At 41.1% G+C, this 19,211-nt stretch overlaps 1 protein-coding gene across 5 annotated transcripts in view; it reads left to right on the forward strand.

Moving 5' to 3' along the window:
- Positions 1 to 19,211, forward strand: part of PITPNM3 (PITPNM family member 3) — a 114,673-nt gene that overhangs the window by 10,672 nt on the left and 84,790 nt on the right. For all 5 annotated transcript variants that reach the window (XM_074844950.1, XM_074844951.1, XM_074844952.1 and 2 more), the window contains exon 2: positions 13,019 to 13,114. In XM_074844950.1, the coding sequence (XP_074701051.1) occupies positions 13,019 to 13,114 (96 nt within the window). The remainder of the gene's footprint in view (positions 1 to 13,018; positions 13,115 to 19,211) is intronic.

The following is a 19,211-nucleotide window of genomic DNA, read 5'->3' on the forward strand; positions in this document are numbered from 1 at the left end:
TGGCACATGCATGATCCTTGACAGTAGAAAGGCATGAGAATGAGTTTTTGCTCTGAGATAGGAGAATGAGATAGGATAATAAGATCTTTTCCAAGAGCTAATGGGTCCAGCTTGTACAGTTGGCTCTTCCCAGAAGGTTATGAGCATCTTCGCAGGGCTTTCTCGACCTGCACAACAGAGAACAGCTGTTAGTGGGGTTTTGCTGTGTTTTCTACCTTGCTTATTGTTAAGGCAAAGGCCAGCTTGACTCAGATCAGTTTTGGAAATGGCATGTCAAAGGAGTTAACATTGCCCAAGTGTTCTTATGCCACACTGTTCTGTGCTTGCTGCTAGGGTACAGGTTTCTCAGGCCAGCAGGCGCGCTCTAAGGATTGCAGGCTTGTTTTGTGACAGTGGATGGCAAGCTTGCTTGTGCCCAACTGTAGTCAGGTTCTCTAGCTCTTCTGCTTGTAGCCGGTGAGCTTCCTCAGCTAATTCCTTTCCTCTTCTGCTGAGGTTGTGGCATCACAACTACTGAGAGGGTGGATTCTGCTATAATGAACAGCCTGCAGGTAACACATTGTCTTTCTAAGCAGCTTTGTTATCTCCAGCTCAAATGTATGACCTTGATGCCAGGTGGGGTCAGCAGGGCACCGTATGTCTCTGGTCTCAGTGAGACTCAGATGAACTAGGAATGGGAATCCAGTAACTCTGTGGCTGTGGGTAGCAGTCATTCTGCACAAGACTAGGTAATTCTGTTTTGTTTTTGTTTTTTTTTCTCCGACGCTGACAGAATTCAGGCAACCCTTGGGGCTACTGGACTCAGCTCTATAGGAAACCCTTCAGTCAGAACTCAAAGTGAATGAGACAGGTAAAGGACAGGGGAAAGAGAAAACATGCCCAATGTCATCCAGCAAATCAGTAGCAATCGTGAGATTGAAATCCAATCCTGTAGCCAGGAAAGGATGTTCTTTAATGGACTGTTTACTCCTTTAAGTGTCTTTGAAGTAGGCGTGATAGTCTTGGCACATTGTCCTTGAGAAAGAGGCCTTATGAAGTATGAATTCCATGCAGGCTGATAACCCAGGTATTTCAGGATGCAGCAATGAACTTTGAACAGTTGGAGGGAGTAAACACCAGAAACTTAGTCTTAACATAAGTAGAGCTGGAAAAAAAAGTGAGCATGTAACTTCCTCTCTGATAGCAATGCCCTATTAGATTTCTATTTTCATTTAAAAATAGCAATTTTACTGCAGCTAAATGCCATCTTTTAAAAAAATTAACCAGGGGCTTTGTTAGTAAATTGCAGTACATTTTTTCTTTATCATAAAGCTGATACTAGTGTACTTTGATTGCAGAGGAGGTTGGGATTCAATTCTGGTAGGCCTGGACACTCACTAGACGGTGTTGACTCTTCTGGGGAAGAGACCAGTGAAATGAGGTGACAGAGTGGAGAGACGATCAAGTCTTCTCCTTGTCTCATTGCTGGGGACTGCAGAGAGAGAGGTTTTCAGAAGTGCTGTGTTTGCTGTCCAGTCTTGGACATAGTGAATTTCTGTGTTGTCACCCTGCAGTATAGCATCTGTTTGGACCATGACATTTCCATAAACCAGCTGATGTCTGATTTGTCACAAAGCTGTCTGGTACCAAAGTTAATCCTCCAGAATGTTTTTGACAGATGGGAACTTGTGTTATGTGGTTACGCTGGACCATGTGGCTGTAGCACCTTGGTTTTGATTTGGGGAAAACAGATTACAGACTTGAGCCCCAGTCTGACTCTGATCAGCTGTGGATCAGCAGTAGCTACTGTTGAAGAAATCCTGCTGGAGGTGACTTGCCCTGCTGAGTTTATAGCAGAGGCCATGATCAAACATGGGCTTTTCTCTCTCCTTTCTCTGTGTTCGAACCACCCATAGACTTGCCCTTTCTCTCTTGCACTTATCTTTCAAGCTGGTGGTTCTGTGCTGAGTGGGGCGATGATTTGTTGTGTAACAGGGTCACTTAAGTACCCCATGCCCCGTTCCTTCCTCCTCCTGCTTCATCTCACCACTTGCTGGAAATGCGGTAGCTTTGCACAAGGCTGTGGTCTGCTCTGGGGAAAAAAGACATTTTGTTTCTAAGCTGGTCAGTCAGAAGAACATAAAAGTGACGCCACAGAAGGACCGATGGGACTTTTCTAGTCTTGTATGTAGAGATACTGAGAACTGCAGCTGTCAGCGGGAGCTGCTGGCTAAGTTTCCCATGCAGTGGGCAGAATACATGACTCCAGTTGTTCTCTGCTGTATTTAAGCATTTCGTATGGCGTTTGGAGATGCAGCACTGATCATAGTGCCTCTGTCTGACTTTCCAGACAGTGCACTAGGTATGCCGTTAGCAGCCTGCATAGACCTCTTTGTGCTCTCTTTGCCTCCGTGTACAACATACTGGGTTTGAAAGGATATCTGGGCAAGTTCTGTGTCTTAACAGACCTGCATGTCACCTTCACATCAGCTGTCTGAAACCCAGCAGATGCCACCAGGAAGTGGACAGGGTCCCAGTGTATTTTTTTGTAACATATTCAAAGGGGAAGTAAAAATGAAAAATGGAAATAGATGTGATGAAACATTAATGCTTCAGTTGGCTTCAGCTCTGAGCTGCCATCGTTTTTTCAATTAACTGAAATCATACCATTGATCAATACCACTGGTTTTGAAATGATTTGCTCCTCTATGGATTCTTGCACAATCTTTCTTAATTCTTTTAACTTACTTCAGGAGGGGTGTCTGCATTTCTTCTCTGCCCTCCACCACTATCCCCAGCTACATGGGGTCATACATGAGACTTTACATATGTAAAAAGTTTTTACTGTAGATTATTACTCTTCCAACTATTCTTTTTGTTGTTGTTGCTGGGCTGTACACCCTTTTGGACACATTCCAGTGACCCCTTTGACATACATGCTTCCTTCAATCTGTAACAGGGTTATGGATGTTTAATGCTTCTCCCCAGAAGAGAAAGTCACGCTTTTACCTTGCAGGTTTTTGCTCTGGTAGCTTTGTGCACAGTAATCTTCAGCGTCTGGTGACCTTTTCTAAAATAACTGAGCTTACCCCTTTCTGTGGTGAGCAGGGTGCTGCAGAACTGCCCATAAATGAGGTATGGACAACATGCAGAAACTTGGCCTGATCAGAAATGCAGTCTGTGCAGTTGCGGCAATAGGAGCTTATTGGCATTCTCGTCGATGCATTCCCTCTGATCAGAGTGCACTGTGTGTCCTCACAGGGAGTATTTTTATCTTTCGGGTTGGAGTGTCTACACCACAATTTCATTTACATGCACACACACAAATTACTGCCTAATGATTATGTTATTCCACATCAGCTTTTCCTTGTGCAAGTTTTAAGGAGACCTGGATTCCTGCTGGCTTGGGAGATAAGTGGGAAAGCAAACTTGTCCTGTTGCATGCTAAGAGGAGTAACAGGACATGAAGTGGAATTATATGGATTCACTGCATATACTCTGAGGCTACCTACATATTTCTTTTAAACTGAGTTTGCCCCAGGGATTTTCCTGCAAAGTGGTGCTGTAGCCAGATTTCTGAATCATTGTTTAAACACCTGAGTGAATGGCCAGAGTTATTTACAAGAGGCTAATATAGGGATGGTTGCTGAGCTTGGAGGCAGACACTTAAACTCATTTGGTATGCTGACTTAATCTGTATAGGTGAATCCCTACTGAGATAACTATTGATCTCAGTGAAGTTATGCCAGGAGACATACTTGGTGCTGTTAGCCTCATTTAATGCTGCAGGTATTTGCCTTAGTTTTATGTGGATAATAAATAGATGGAAAAAGGCAGAGCACTGGAATGGATAAGAGTTTAGTTTACTGTTTAAACATGAGACTTCTATCAGGATTTTGGGTGTGCAGACTAATCCCACCACTGTATTAGAATTGAAGCCTGTGGTGGTCTTTTTGCCTACTTGGAAAGGCATAAGGTTGTGTTGGGCATAAGGTGTCTGTGACTTACATTGGGGGTCTGTTAACAACAGCTGTAGAACTTTGAGTCTTTGTACAATCTTCAGAATGGTTCAATCCCAGTTTAGTGCTTTCTATCTGTCTTTCTTGGCTGCATTTCAACTCTTGACTCCCGTGCAAAGAGCATCCTCTCTCCTCAGGCGTGCGTCTGTAAGAGCTTGATTTGCAAAGCAGCAGCTGTCAGTCCAATTTTGAATTTCCATTGGTCAGAAGTAAAGGGAAAAGCCCAAGCAGTAGAGTGTATCTTTTTCAAACTGATGTTGCTGCTCTTCAGAATTTTAAGAGCTTTTAAATAATGTTCAGTGCTTATTATGCACTAACATTGTTAGCTATAGTAGTAGTTTGTTTGTTTGGAGGCCAAAGACTGGAGGTTTAATAGAGTAACTCTTAGGCACTTTGCAGGGAAAATGGACTTGAGGGAAAAGCTTTTGTCACTGAAAACCAAAACAAAGTGTTAGCTTTAAAACATCAGATTACTGATAGAAAATGCTGGTTCTGTCATAAGGACCCTTGGAGGGAAAGGACAGAAACTGCTTGCAGTTTTTCAGTTTTCAAAGGCTATGTTAAAAGCTAGTGGTTTATACTCACCTTAATTATTCTAAAAGGGTGAAGATATCAACTGTGTTCTAAAGATGGTTGTTCTGTTTGGGCATGCTGTCCCCTATGTCTAGTGTATCCCTGTTGTACCTTCCTCACTTTTGTGTTTTAACTTCTTTATTCAGCCTCATAAGATATTAATTACTTGGCTCATTAGAAGAGTAATCTGTAGCAATACAGTTGAAAGCTTTTTCTGGATGATGAGGCCTTATGTAGCCTAGGCAGCTTGAAAAGATGGAATTAGTCTGGTAGAGCTAAACTAGGAATTGTTTAGGAATTTACGGGTTAAGCATTTACTAGTTATGCATTTGTCTACAAGATAAGCCATAATAGTATGCTGTCTGCCCATGTTGATTACCTGAAACAGTGGTTGTCACTTTTGAGTTTGTTTCCAGGTTTTCTTTCATTTCTGGTTTTGTCTCTGTGTCTTCTAATGCAGTGTAGCCCTGTGAAAGTGGTTGTAGTCTAGTACTCCTGATCCAGGTAGCTGTTACTGGTATTTCAGAGAGCCCACTTTAAACCTGACTGGTAAAAACAAAGCAAAACAACCCCCAAAACAATCAGAAGAACCTGTCTCATAATCTTTGCATGGCTTAGAAAATTGCTTTGTGTCCTAAGCGGCTCGGCACAGGGAGGATAAAGCGCTTCTGATGTGATTAAACACACAGCAGAAGAATCTGTAATCTTCAGTGAAAATATAGAAATGAAAAACTGGCTGAGAATTTGATTAGAACATCTCTAATGCTTAGAAACCCTTTAATTTCCATTATCTTTAGAAGGGAGGGAAGCAAATGCTTTCACAGAATATGTTAGCTGACTAGATTATGAAGTTAAAATGTAACACCAAGGTCTGACAATTGCACTTCTCCATTGTACTTCTATTGTATAGGTATTAGTGCTGCTTCTGGAAATATTAGCCTTGGTTTTGCATGAGATGAAAAAGGAGTCTGGAGTGGGGTGAGAATGGAATTCAGCTCCTCTGTTTCCCAGAATCGTGCCTGGTTGTTTTCAAAATTAATATGTAGAACAGACAACTGTGTTTAAAAATACATAAATAAATACATTTGTAGGAACAGGCCTGAACCAAACCATCAGACCTTCCCTACTCAATTCTGAATGCTAGGGAAATTTGCTCTCTTCCAAACGATGTGTTTAAATCGTGTGTTCTGTGGGGTAACAGAATGTCTGCTGCTCTGTGTTTTTGCAGGTCCTGGCACAATCTTGGCTGGTTGCTATGAACTTACTGAAGTAATAGAGCCAACCTGCTTCTAAGCACACTACGTGGTTTAAGATCTGTGTATCTCACCTTGGAGGTTGCCCTATTGTACCAGTAGTTCAGCCAATGCCAGTTTCTCATACTACCTCCTGTTCGCTCTTACAGCAGTGTGCGCACAGTGGTCTGCCTTGGCTTTATTGTTCCTTATTTTGGTCTGGAAACAGTTCAGGGTGAGAATCTTCTTTTTCTCTTAAAATGAATACAAATTTATATTTTTAAGGGAACTGGGAGTTGAGGGAGAGTAGTGTCTCTTACGAAGTCTTTAAACAGTCACTCTACTGTATCAATGAATCATAGCAAATGAATGATAATCATAATAAAGAATGAGTCTTCAGTGAATCATACTTACTGTATCAGGTGAATGCGTAATTGGAGAGTTTTTCAAGTGGATGCTTGACAGAAAAAAAAGTACAGTACCAAGTGTGGTCCTAGTGCCTGATTGTCTATTGTGTGGGGTTTGTTTTGATTTGGTTTTTTTCTAAGCCTAGCCAATCAGCATGGCTTTAAACACATTCAGAAGTAATACAAGTGGAATTGTCTTTTTCTCTTATTACTCTTCCCTGTGCATTGTTTTTTACTTAGTCTGTGGGGTTTCTGGTTTTTGATTTGTTATAGTAACCAGGAACTTCAATCCCAGACTGAGATCACATTTTATGAAGTGGTGGGAAACACAGAATACGTAAGTCTCTGCTTTGGAGGAGGTGCTGTGTACATGCTGCAAGATAAGAATATTGTGATTGTTTATCTTCCTAGTAATGATCACATAGAGTCAGTCCAGTCCTGGATATCTGCAACCTCATTTAGGAGGCTAGATGTCAAGGAAGAGGTACTTTTCTGTAGTGTGATAACTTTCCCCTGCTGTCTGTCTCTGCTGTCAAGGAGCACTGAAATCCTGGTTTGTGTGCCTCTGTTACGTGCCTAAGGCTGAGACAGATGTATCTGAGGTCTCAAGTTGGCTTTACCGATGGGACAATTCCTTGTAATTGCACTGGACAAGGTATATTCCTGTGAATGTGACTTGGAGCATCTTGTGCAAATAGTTGTTAAATGTGTTTCAAGAGAAACTCATCTTCTGTGTATCAATTGATAAATTGCAAACCATGCTTTTGCTGTGGTGTTTTTTAACAATCTAAATATGCACATTACTATGTTAAGTAAAAGCTTGAAATAACTTCTGAATTGGTGTGATGGTTTAAAAAATTGCAGCCGTTAAAAACATTGTATGTTGTTACAGAGGTTTTCTGAAACAGACATAAAAACTGAGGTAAAAAAAGTGTGAAAATGTGAAATGAGCACTTATTAGCACCACTGCTTCAGTTAGAAGAAACATACTTTTAAAGCTTTTGTTTAGCATTCTCTCTCTGAGACTGTCAAACATGGCTTCAGTATCACACAGTTTTCTGCACCCTGTGGGGATTTACATGCAATCAACCATATTCTGTAATTACTGTTAGTGGGCTGGCCTTGGGAAGTTATGCATCACTGAGGAGGAAGAATGTTCTCTGCTTTGCTGGGATAAATACTCTGTGCAGCAGATAGGGAATGTAGTAATAGGTATCAGCCATGACACTTTTGCTTAATGGTAGTCTGTAGAAGTTGGAAGTGCATTGGTCTTGAGTGTAGTGGACTTGGAAGATAGTGTTGGAAACGGAGAGGTGAGGTGACAGCAGTACTCCCTGATGTTCCTTCTGTCGTATTTGAGGTGTTTGGTCAGTGGTCTTGTATTGCTCTCACCAGTTAAACAAATATCTGAAGGGAGGGTATAAAGAAGATGGAGCCATTTTTTTCAGTGGTGCCCAGTGTGTCCTGGTTTAGCCAGGGCAGGGTTAAGTTTCCCCAGCAGTGGGGGGAGGCTTTAGCTGCGTTATTCATATATCGTGCTGATGTCACATCCTGGCGCGAGCGCGGGAAGAATCGGTGATCGCGTGGGTTGGTGCAGCCGGTTCTCTCACTGCTGTATCAGTATATACTTTGCTCTGTTCATTGTTATCACTTATTGTTTGTTGTGTTGCTGTTGCTCTGTTGTATTAAACCTCTCCTTATCTCAGTCTCGGGGCTTTGTATTTCACTCCCTTGGTGGGGGAGGGGCAGCGGCCGCGTGGTCTCAGACCCCGGCAGAGGCTAAACCATCACACCAGTGACAGGACAAGAAGCAATGGGCACAAACTGAAACACAGGAGGTTCCCTCTGAACATCAGGAAACACTTTTTTAAAAGAATTTTTACTGTGAGGGTGACTGAGCACTGGCACAGGTTTCCCAGAGAGGCTGTGGAGTCTCCCTCCTTGGAGATACTCAGAAGCTGTCCTGGGCAACCTGCTCGAGGGGACCTGCTTGAGCAGGGGGGTTGGAGCAGGTGAACTCCACAGGTCTGTCCCCACCTTAACCATTCTGTGATTTTGTAAACCTACTTGTTTTGGTTTTACCTCCTTTTGCTGAGAAACTATTCAGGTGGTATCTCGCAAGCATGTAGACATACTGATTACAACAGATTCAGAAGCACCTGAGTGATTATTTTGTTCTTATTAAGCCTATGACACAGCTTTTGCGTGCTGATGTTATCAACCCAAAAGACCATTTGGATTTGAAACTGATGTTAAATGTGAGTTCAAGATCAGGTACTTGCATGAAAGCTTATGCGCTTAAAAATTGGGCCCCAAGTGAAGTCCAAGCTGTCTGTGGGGATCCTGAGGTCTTGTCTACATGAAAGACTGTACTAATTTAACTACTGTAAGTTTAGGACTGTATCTTTTTCCCTACATGATGAATGAGAGAGAAAGCAGTTCCCTACTCGATAAGAGTGCTGTAAGGGAAGTGCATTTGTGCTTACGAGATGTTTAGAAGCTATATCGTTGGAGGTTGTACAAGTAGTAAAAGTGCCTTCTGGACTGACTTATTTCTTGGATTTCATTTCCTTTAGTAGAAAACAATGGATTAAGAAGCAAAAATTGGAATTGGATTTTTAAAAAAAGAATATGTAGAACTCAAGTACAGCTACCAAAAATCTTGCCCTCTTCCATTACCCACAGCTGTCAGGACTGCTATTCTACATTCCAGCAAGAGATTCAAGTAGGTTGTTAAATGAAAATGTCCCAAGTCTACTTTTATCTCAGGGATAAATGGGAACTTTGTCAAGGTGAGCTGAAAGTAAAATTTGTGAGTAGCATCTGTTGTAAAACAATGTATCTAAAGAACTGGTTTGTTTGGGGTTTTTTGCTCCCTAGGAAATTACTACCTCAACATGCAAATTAGACCTTGAAACTTCATTGGAGACAACATAAATTAACATGCTGTGATATTTGGGAGCCACTATGGAAGAGCCTGAGTGAGAAAAGTTTAGCAGGGAATAAGTTACTGTGGTTCATAATTATGTTACATATAATTGTAGGTGTTTTAAATGCGGAAACCACCAAGGTGGCTGTCATTTCTGATATAATGGGAAGGAAATGTTTGTGTTCATGAGGGTATTGTGAAAACAAAGTCCATAGTGAATGCAACAATAACTTGCTAATGCTTACTGACAGCTGAAAACCCCATTGCTTTAGAGAACTGTTAAAAGATTAGCAAGCACCTGTGGAAATGTGTCCTACTGCTTTTCCTGTGCCCCTGTGGAGAGGGGATGAGATCCTCCATCCATGATCCATGGAGCTTGGCTCTAGCCTTTCCACTGAGACATGGAGACTGGGTCCTGTTACACAGGAGCTGAGGATACTTGGTTTCTTGAAGGACTGAGGTCTATCTTCGTGGGTTTTTGTGCTCCAAATTAATCTGTGCTGGGCAGCCAAAATGTCAAGTAATGAATGCAGTCCTTAAGAAAAGAAGTTTTGTACCAAGACTGAGTTTATCTGGATTTCTTTTGTTGCTCTCTTGAGATTTTTTTTTTCTTTTTTTTGGTAATGGTGCTTTGTTCCCTCCAGCCAAATGAAGATCAGATTATTTTCACAATCCAGTTGAAAATTTCTGGAATGAAACATTGATTTTTTTAAATTTTTTTTTTTTCTTTGTGCTAGGAGACTTCCTTGATAAATAGCTTGCATTCTGAATCCTTTGATTCTATATTCTAGTTCAGTTCTGGTATGCAGAAGTGGAGTACAGTCATATACATCTTGATCTCAATGAATTTTTATTTGATTAAGAAAATCACGCTGAAAGTGCCATTGTTACAGTCAGATACAAACCAGTGAATCATCCAGATGCTTAAAGTGCCTTACTCCTCAGTGATTTCTGTAGTGGTTTTGGTGTTATTTGCTGACTTTGTCATAGTAGTATCTCAAAATCTGTTAGGTAAAAACAAACAGTAGCAGACAGTTGCTTCACGGAATTGGCTGTCTTCAGAAGAGGAACCAAATCAAAATTGAAGTGAGAAGGCATATGCCATGAAATGGAAGGAACTGACCCACATATTGTAGGTGTTGCATTAATCCTGTAACTTTTAGTATTTGTTCTTTGAAGGTGGATTTTTGCAAGGGAACTAGATATCAGGAAAGGCAAAGAAGAAAAGGAAGGAAGAATGAGTGGGTCCTTCTGGTCTTAAATCTTAATCTTTTGCTGGAGAATTATGGAAGCCCAAGACTACATTGAATGGGACTTCACCAATCCATGGGAAATATAGCTGACTGGCAGAACGAAAGTCAGAGAATCTTTAAAATCATGATAAGACAAATCCTGAAAATAATTATCCAAAATGCCAAATACTTTCTTCTTCTGGTTTGTTTTCATTTGTCTGTTCTTTTTCCTAGTGTTTCCTGGCTTTGGATAACTGCATTTGTGGTGCCTGACTAGAGAGGCATACAGTTACACAGCTTTAAAAAGTGCAGGGAAACCTGCTTCTAAAAGTCAGGCCCCTAAATGTCTCTTCAAAACAAATTATCTGCTGCCATAAGAGGGTATTTTTTGTTGTGGCATTTTTGTTTGTTTGTTTCTGCAAATGTACCCTCTGGCTTCTTGTGGAGTCACTGAATGCTCAGAATACATGAAAATCAGACTCTTCAGTTTTTAGTCTTGGAAGAGCAATCATCAGTACAGACATCTGGTTTGGAAAATCTGAGCGGAATTTTCTCAGTATGAAACTTATGTTCAGTATGGGAGTGTCTGCATCTGCAGGACCACAAAATGCATTAACTGTGTGTTGCCAATGAAGTCTATCTGTTTTGGTTTGGATATTCCTGTGGTTTAATAAACATCCATAGCACAGAAATTCAGTTTCAGTTACAGATACTTGATTGACCAGGGTAGCTGAGCAAGGAGCTGTTTTCTTGCTGAGGAAAATTCTTGAGATGCTCGAGGCAGTCCTTTGCCTTCTCGTCATTCTCTCTGTCTCACTCTTGTTCTCATGCTCTGTGGGCTTGCCTCTCATTTATAGGTTCTTCATAAATTTCTAAGTTTACTGCCTTCATTCTGACTGCTCATAGATCTTAAGGCCTGTGATCAGGAAGGCTGGGCTTCTATACAAGACTGGAAAAGAGTAGTTTACTCAAGAATTTTTCTACTAAGAGTAGTAGTATTATATTTTGTTTTTCAGATCTAGCAGCTCCAAAGGTGGGGCAGATTATTCCCTCTTTCCACTCTTCTGTAGCGTATGAACTCTTATCCAAAGACTGAATTTTGCAAATTGTCCCTTTCCCATCTGTCACTCTGGCATTTTTTGTGGTTCTTCCCATTCGTGTGCATTGAAATTTTGGAATTCCTGCTCTTCCAAGCATTGACCAAATGCAGACTTTTCTTCAATAAAAGTTCAGAGTAGTGTTCTTTCTACCACTATTTTGATGACTATAGTGATAAGCTTTAGGAGATACATATATATATATGTATATTTGAATGAAGGGGGACTGCAAGGTGGTGTTTGGTAAGGAATAATTCAGTTTGCTGTTCCCTATCATTAATAAAAGGTTCCAGAAATCTGTAACAGTAAATGTAATGATCTGTATGCATTCTCTGTTAGCTGCCAAATATCACTGGACACATTCCCAATACATGCTGTACTCTTGTAATGAACACTGACTCCTTAATAAACAATTATTTTGAATGGTTTTAGTTTTGGTTGGGTTTTTTTTAGCTATTAAAATGCTTTTACCTGATTATTATTTTTACTCTATTCTTGGCCAAGCTAAAGTCTGCTTCCTCCTGCCACCTTTAATTCATATTTCTGATTGGTTCAGCTATAGATGGAGTAAAAGTAGAAGAGAAGGCTGTGACCTACTGGCATGTTTCTTCCAGAATAATGTAGAAGGATGCCTCCCCTGCTTGAGCTGCTCTTTTACTACTGGAAGGAGAATGTTTTTTGTGGACAGGGCCTTGGGATATTAGATTTTCAGGTCTGATATCATCTGGAGCAATGAATAAAACTGAGGACACTATTCTGGTTGGTAATGAGGGTCCTTTCAACAATAGCTGTAGTGTTGTTATGGATATGGTGGATTTGATCCCTGGTTTCCCACTGATTTGGGGGAGACTTCACTGTTAATATAAGGAATATATTTCACTACTACTTTCTAGTGTTAGGTTGCTGTAGATGTAAAGAAAACTGATATAGTTAGGCAGGTCTGGTTTACTAATTACAAATGAGTTTGAGTATGATAATCCATTGGGACCATCTAAGCTGTCATGACTGTATCTGTTACTGTTCCTATTCTAATGTGGTTTTCTCTTCCCGTCTTCAAATGGCAAGCTTCAAATGAAAGCCCCAGGCTCCAGCAAAACAAAGCTGTCTGATGAAAACAACTCAGTGAGTGAGAATTCAGTAGTTTGTCTGTAAATCTGTGAGCCAAATAGGATGGCACTTCTTTTAGAAGTGAAATTGAATTTAAATGGGAGCTACTGCCATGTCCTGGGGAAATTCAGCCTTCAGGTCTCAGAAACAATGTACATTTTGAGTGTTGGAATTGAACAGCCTGGTGAATTCATCTTTTCAAGTTGCTGCATTAGCTGAAAGTGGTGGAGGCTTACCTTTAACAAGAACTGTGGAAGCGACAGGTGTAATTTTTGTGCCTCCCTGAGAATTCTGGCTGACTGTTGAGATTGAAGTACGTGCACTGACCAAAATGATCCCCCTGAGACATCTACCTTTTATTTAACCCTGTATTTTTTTTTCTTTAAGCCTGGAGCAGAGGTGAGCATTCCCTTGGGTTAATGTGAGTCTCTCTGTATTTCCAGCTGGCCCGCGCCGATTCAGTGGTGCTCAGTGGCACATGCAGAACGTCCTCAAAGACTCCGTGGAGAGCTCCGATGATGAATTCTTCGATGCGCGAGGTCAGTACATGTTTTTGTCTTCCCCTCCTCGTCCTTTCCCCAGTTTTGCAGCATGTAACTAAGCTCCTTTGGGGATGAACTGACAACGTTGTCCTCATCAGACTGAGATCTGAAAAACCCCATCAGATCATCTCTCAAGGATTTGTGAATGGGCCCAAAGTTTATGGGAGATGGGTGGAGTGCTGGGGTGGAGGAGCAAGCTGCCCTGAACTGGATCTGGCATCAAAAGCAGCATGACTATGACAGGACAGAGCTCCATGAGGTCTCTTAGGCCCAGCCTGTTTTACAGGTCAGACATGATGTTACAGTTGGAGTGCTCTTGTTACTGTTCCTGATGAAGGCCACCAGTGTCTGTGTTAATGATGGCCAACTTTTAAAACCAATGGTCTAGATTCTCCGCTCTGGCAAAATTTTCACTAAAGTAACTGGGACCTCTGCTTGTTCAAGAAGAAGCAATACCTGAATGCTTGTGGATTTAATCAGGTGAATCCAAAATGCAACACTCCCTACAACATCTGATGAGACCCTGAATCTTGGCATGCTCTTCAACATGCCAAGTTTTGTTCTGAAGTGAGAGTAGAGTTTGTACGCCATGTGCACACACAATCTCTCGCCTACAGTGGGAGACGGGGCCTCTCTTTTGGTTTTGTTTGCAGAGGCCAAACCTAATGCTTTTCTGACATGTTTCATTTGTTCTTCTGAAGAGAATAACCAGCAAGGGACGGTTAATGCTACTACTGTGAAATCCATCTAGGATCTTTCATAGTTTAGGCAATTGAGGTCAGTCTGAGTTGTCCCCATGTTACCTGGAAGTCAGGAGTGAAGGGTGATGGAATAAACTTGTTGAATGTCCTTTGGCTTTTGTAGCAAACTGGATTCTTCGGGTACAGAGCAACCCCTATGGCTTTGAGCAACCTGATCTAGTGAAAGATGTCCCTGCCCATGGCAGGAGGGGTTGGAATAGATGATCTTTAAAGGTCTCTTACAACCCAAACAATTCTATGATTCTATGAAAAGGAGAGGGATTCCTCTCCCCCCAGATATTTGTTCAGACTTCTTTCCTAGTTTAAAGTAAACCTAATCCAAAGTGGAGAACTCACCTGTCCCATGAAAAACTTGGCTTGGATTTGGATGTGCTTTTTATTTTTAGTTTGGCTGCTTCATTAACAGCACATTCAGCAGACATTCTGTTGATGTCTAAGTGCAAAATCATTTGCATGGCTAAGATTGTCACCAGGTTTCTTCCTCTGCTGATATTTATGGTACAGAGAGAAAATCCCCTTCCTTCCCAGTATTCTGCTCTTCTAGAATGAGGCCTGTTTCTGAGAAAATCTGTTTTCTCTTATAGTACTGCATTGACTTCAGTCTTGTTGCCGTGTGTGGATTTGATGTCTGGAGATGCATGGTGGTATTGCAAATGGCAGTTGGTGTTTTTAAGGCAGTATTTGGCATTAAATGTCTGCTGTCTTGCAGTGAACTTCATTTTTTAAAATTTTCTTTGTGGGTTGAATTGTTGCAGAAATGGCTGGCAACTGACTCTTGTGTTTTCATGCTGGCGTAAGCCTGAGTTGAAATTCAGCATGAAGGAGCTGCTAGTCAGGAGCTTTTTAGTTGCTCAAAAAATACAAGGGTAGGAGGCAGGCAGTAAAAATGAAACAGCTTTTGTGGGAGGATCAGCTCTGCTCTGAATGATCTGGAAGCTCTGAAGCAACTTCACTAATAACTCACTGATTTATTTCTGTAATACTTTCCTAAACAAACTGTTTTTGCAGAGGAATAACTAATATTAATCAGATTATTACTGTGTATTATTCAAAGTACAGGTTTGGATCCAGGATGCCTTGACTTCAGTTTATCTGCGAGTTGCTCTGACAAGGATGCTGACTTTATCTGATGGTGGACCACTTATTTTCCATTTTCCTTTCTGTAAATTGCCTCCTGTAGCTGTAAAATTTATGACAACTTTAAACTTGAAAGACAAGCTGCTTACATGAGAGTTAGATTATTTTTTTTTTATTGCCTCCTACTCACCCCCTCCAGTAGGCAACAGCCTCAATCAAACAGGGGAAGAAAAGCTTTCAAAATAAAGTGGAATTTGAAAACTTGGCTCAAAATTCTGGCCTCACCTAGAACGCTACAGCTGTCCATTGAAATCAGGCAGTTCTAAATGGAGATGAATATTGGAATAATGTTTTTATGAAAGTGAAATGATTTCTGTTTGGTTGATCAGGTATAGCAGGATGAAACTACTTGATGTGGTTTATTCTGGAAGGCTGCTGAAATGATTTAATGGATCATGCTATCTCTAGAATCTGTGAAATTGACTGTGGACTTCATGTTCTTTCAGAAACATGCTTGCATCCTCTTGGTTTACCACAGCTAGAAGCGAGTCCCTGGCTGTACAAGTATGCTACGGCCACTGTGCAGAAAGAGATGCAGATGTTCTTTCTAACTTAATTTGAAAGGATGTCCTATGGTATGTTTGTTTGTTGGTTAGGGTTTTTTGGGTGTTGGGTTTTTTTTTTTTTTAAAAAAAGCCATTCTTAAGTACATTCTGGGGAACAAAATTCCCTCATTTGTTGCCTGTGTTAACAAGGTGTGTGTTCAGAGCCTTTTTGAAGTCTGAGACGTGAGATATGCATCAAATACAAGTTTTCTTCCTTGTTCCTATACAGTTAGGTGTTCAATAATAACTACTTGGCTGGTGTAGAGGGTTCTGTATCTGAGAATCAAGAAGCAATCCACAGAAGAGTAAAGGAATAAGTGACCCACAAAGGTAAATAAATGAGAGGTTTTGAAAAATTTGTAGGTAGGCTGAGGCACAAAGCCCGACTGTATGTTGTCTGATGTCACAATGCCAGCCCATGCCCAGCCTGCAATCAGCTCAGATCTGCACTTCTGAGCTGGGATTTAGCAACCCATCTCTATTTGGAGAGAGATTTGTGAGCTCCAAGCTCTGTGTGTGTGCATGCACATGAGTCCATGTTTCAGCTGAGCGCTGATTATTTTCTCCTTGTTCTGAACCAAATGGCTATCTTATCTGAAAGAGACTTTTAGCACAGGGATGTTCCAGCTGTCTGCACAGAGAGAGGAAAGAAATATGGATGTTACAAGCTGATTTGTCCCTTGTAATCTTTATTGTCAGTGGGTAGGCACACAGAGACTGCAGCTGGTACTCTGATGATCCTTGCACCTAGTTTTTGGTTTTGTTTTTTCTTTTTTATTTCTCTTTCCCAAGATGGGTGCTTCATTATTGTGGGAATTGACCATCAGATTGAGTGCTGTAAATTGTCATAGGTACGAAGCCGATGTGGATTTGTAATTGAGGTTTTGGGGGAGTGGCTGTGTGTGGCATATGTGTGTAGATAAATATTTTATTTGCTTTTTTTAAACCATAAGAATGGCAGCTAGTCATCTTGTGTTTTGGAGGCAAAACCAAAATCTCAAGGTATTTGTGTCATGTCTCATGAAAATCCATGTCCTTGAAATCCATCTCAGTTTGTTGAAGTCTCCTTGCACTGAGAGAACCAGTAGACAATAAATTGATTCACCAGTACAGAAAAGCTTTCTACATTCTTGTTGATCAGGTCTCCAAGGCTGGTTTGGCTTTGCTGGTCAGGAGGAATTCTGCCCTTTTGGGAAGGGGCTTTAGCTACAGCAGAGTTGCATGCTTCTGCAGCTGAAGTGTAACGTGATAAAGCAATGCCCTGTGACACACATGAAAATCAGTGTTGAAGATGCTGTTGTTCACTGCAGATACTCGAAGTGAATCTGTTTGGCACTGTGAAAAGCTGTCACTGTAGGGAGAAAGCACAGTGTTAAATAAGAGGATGACCACTGTGCTTAAGTTTAACTTGTTGCATCTCTCCTAGTGCCTAGTCCACAAGATTGACTATAGCAATAGGGGTTTGGGGTTGAATGTTGTTGACAGACTAGGACCAAATTTGCAAACGTTTACATGTACGACTAGTCTAAGCCTCATTCGGAGAGTTTCACTTCATAGTCACAGTCAATAAGTAATCACTTTCACTGATTACTTACGACCATTATTTTAGATGTTGTAATCTTTGTATTCTCACTTGTGAAACTTAGCGAACTTGGCCTGGTTGTGGGTTGGCTAACGCAACTTGTCTGAGAACTGTTGTTGAATATTTGACCCTTGAAGCATGATAAGATTGTACTGCTATTTGGGAAGGGTAAATTCTACAGCCTTCAAGAAACGTGTTTAATTTTTCTGAACAAGGAAAGAAGAACTCTAGCCACAGTGATACTGAAACAAGGCCATAGCTGTAAGAGCAGTGTGTGGTTCCCTGGGCAAAATGTGTCCTGGGGCTGACACATGGGTTTAGAGCATGGTTATAAAAAGGTGCTGCAGGCTGTCTAGGTGAGTAGCAGCCTGTCTGGATTGATCTGAGAAGAAGTAATTTTTAGTACAGATTTCCAAATCTTATTCCATAAGAAAACTGGACAAATCAAAATGTGATGTCTTTAATCAGTGTTTGAGTTGCACCTTCAGATTTCTCAAATACATATTCACAAAGAAAGATAAATCTCTTAGAGCTGTAGGGAGAGATGCAAGCAGGGCCAATAGTTGCTGTGCGTCAGGAGACCTCTCTGGAAATGAGTGTGCACCAATTCAGTCTGCTATTTAATTCATCAAAAAGGAAAGAAAAACCCTGACAAAAACTAATCCTAAGTGCAGTTGTCAAACAGGCTGCTCCGTCCTCCTTCCTACTTCATGCTGACAGAAATTGAGAAGAACCAAGGGAAACAAATTAGGGCAATTGACAGAACACTCAGGTCTTGGATTTCTGTGTTTAAAGTGAGTAATATGAATGTTTTCAGTCCAAACCATTTAAAGCAAGGAAGCACGAGAACATCTGCAGTTCTAATCTGTTTGGAGTGTAAAAGTTATACAAACTGGAAAAGTCCCATCACTGCTGGAATCAAGTCTCTTCCCAACAAATATATTTGCATATAAAAGACTGATTTCCATTTTGCTTGTATTTTTAAAAGCTATGACATGCAAGCGTGTGTAGAAGATGAGGGGCAGCCAGAGAAGTCCAGTACAGTCTAATCTAATGAGTTTTCTTAAATTCTTTCCTTTGTATATCTCTAAGTAGGGATTCCTGCTTATCCTATGTTGACTTTACGCTGCTGTGTTTGACCCCACCACAGAAGTCTTGCTGCCATTCCTCAAGTGTCAGACTTGGCTACACCTAGTTTGCCATCATGGATCTTTACTGCCCTCAGAGCAGGGGTGCAGGAGCTCATAGCCATTCTGTCAGAGAGTCAGGATATCATTTTAGTGTTGCTGACTGAACTGTGACTTTGCTAAATGCAAAATACAAGTGGAAATTTTAGGAGAGGTGGCTGTCTTTGGATTAAGATACCAGGTCTTTGGTCTGTACTGTCTGTGTTCCCAGGGACTTTGCTTCTGGCTGGGTCATTTTCTTCAAGTCTGTCATCACACAAGTCATTTTTGTTTCACTGCTTTCAGGTTGGTAGATTTTTTATTTTTTTTTTTTTGCATGCATTGTCGGCCATCTTACTTACATTTTGAGGTAGAATCTATATTGCCTGTATCAAAGGTCTAGGCTGGAGGAGACAGTACTAAGTGGGAGATGTTACTGTGGGGTGGAAAATGCCTTCAGGGAATCACAGAAATGTGTTCAGTATCATACAGAGGGTCACAGATCCTGGCAGTGAGGAGTAGGCAGGGTGAAATATCAATCATCTCCAGGGTTTTTGCTGAGGAAATACTAGTCTCTCCTCTTTCCATGGGGCTGCTTATAGCTAGATTTCATGAAATGCATGTACTGAAATACTCATGGTAAGATAATTGTGGACAGTATCAAATTCCAGGCGGTAACAACAGCTGAAAGGAATCAACAGGACACTATAGTTTATTGCCATTCAGAATTTGCCACTGTTTAAAGCTCTTTCATTTTTTTTCTTGGCACTTTGCTGCTGTGATATTGCTGCCCCATGTGCATTGAGTCCTGCTAAGGTAAATGGCTCTGCTTTACCCAATGCTACATGCTTCATGGTCTGAAAACCTGCAGTTAATGCTGCTTTGGCTCTTGGCTGGAAGGTG

Source organism: Strix aluco, chromosome 19 (assembly GCF_031877795.1).
Source record: "Strix aluco isolate bStrAlu1 chromosome 19, bStrAlu1.hap1, whole genome shotgun sequence".
NCBI lineage: Eukaryota > Metazoa > Chordata > Aves > Strigiformes > Strigidae > Strix > Strix aluco.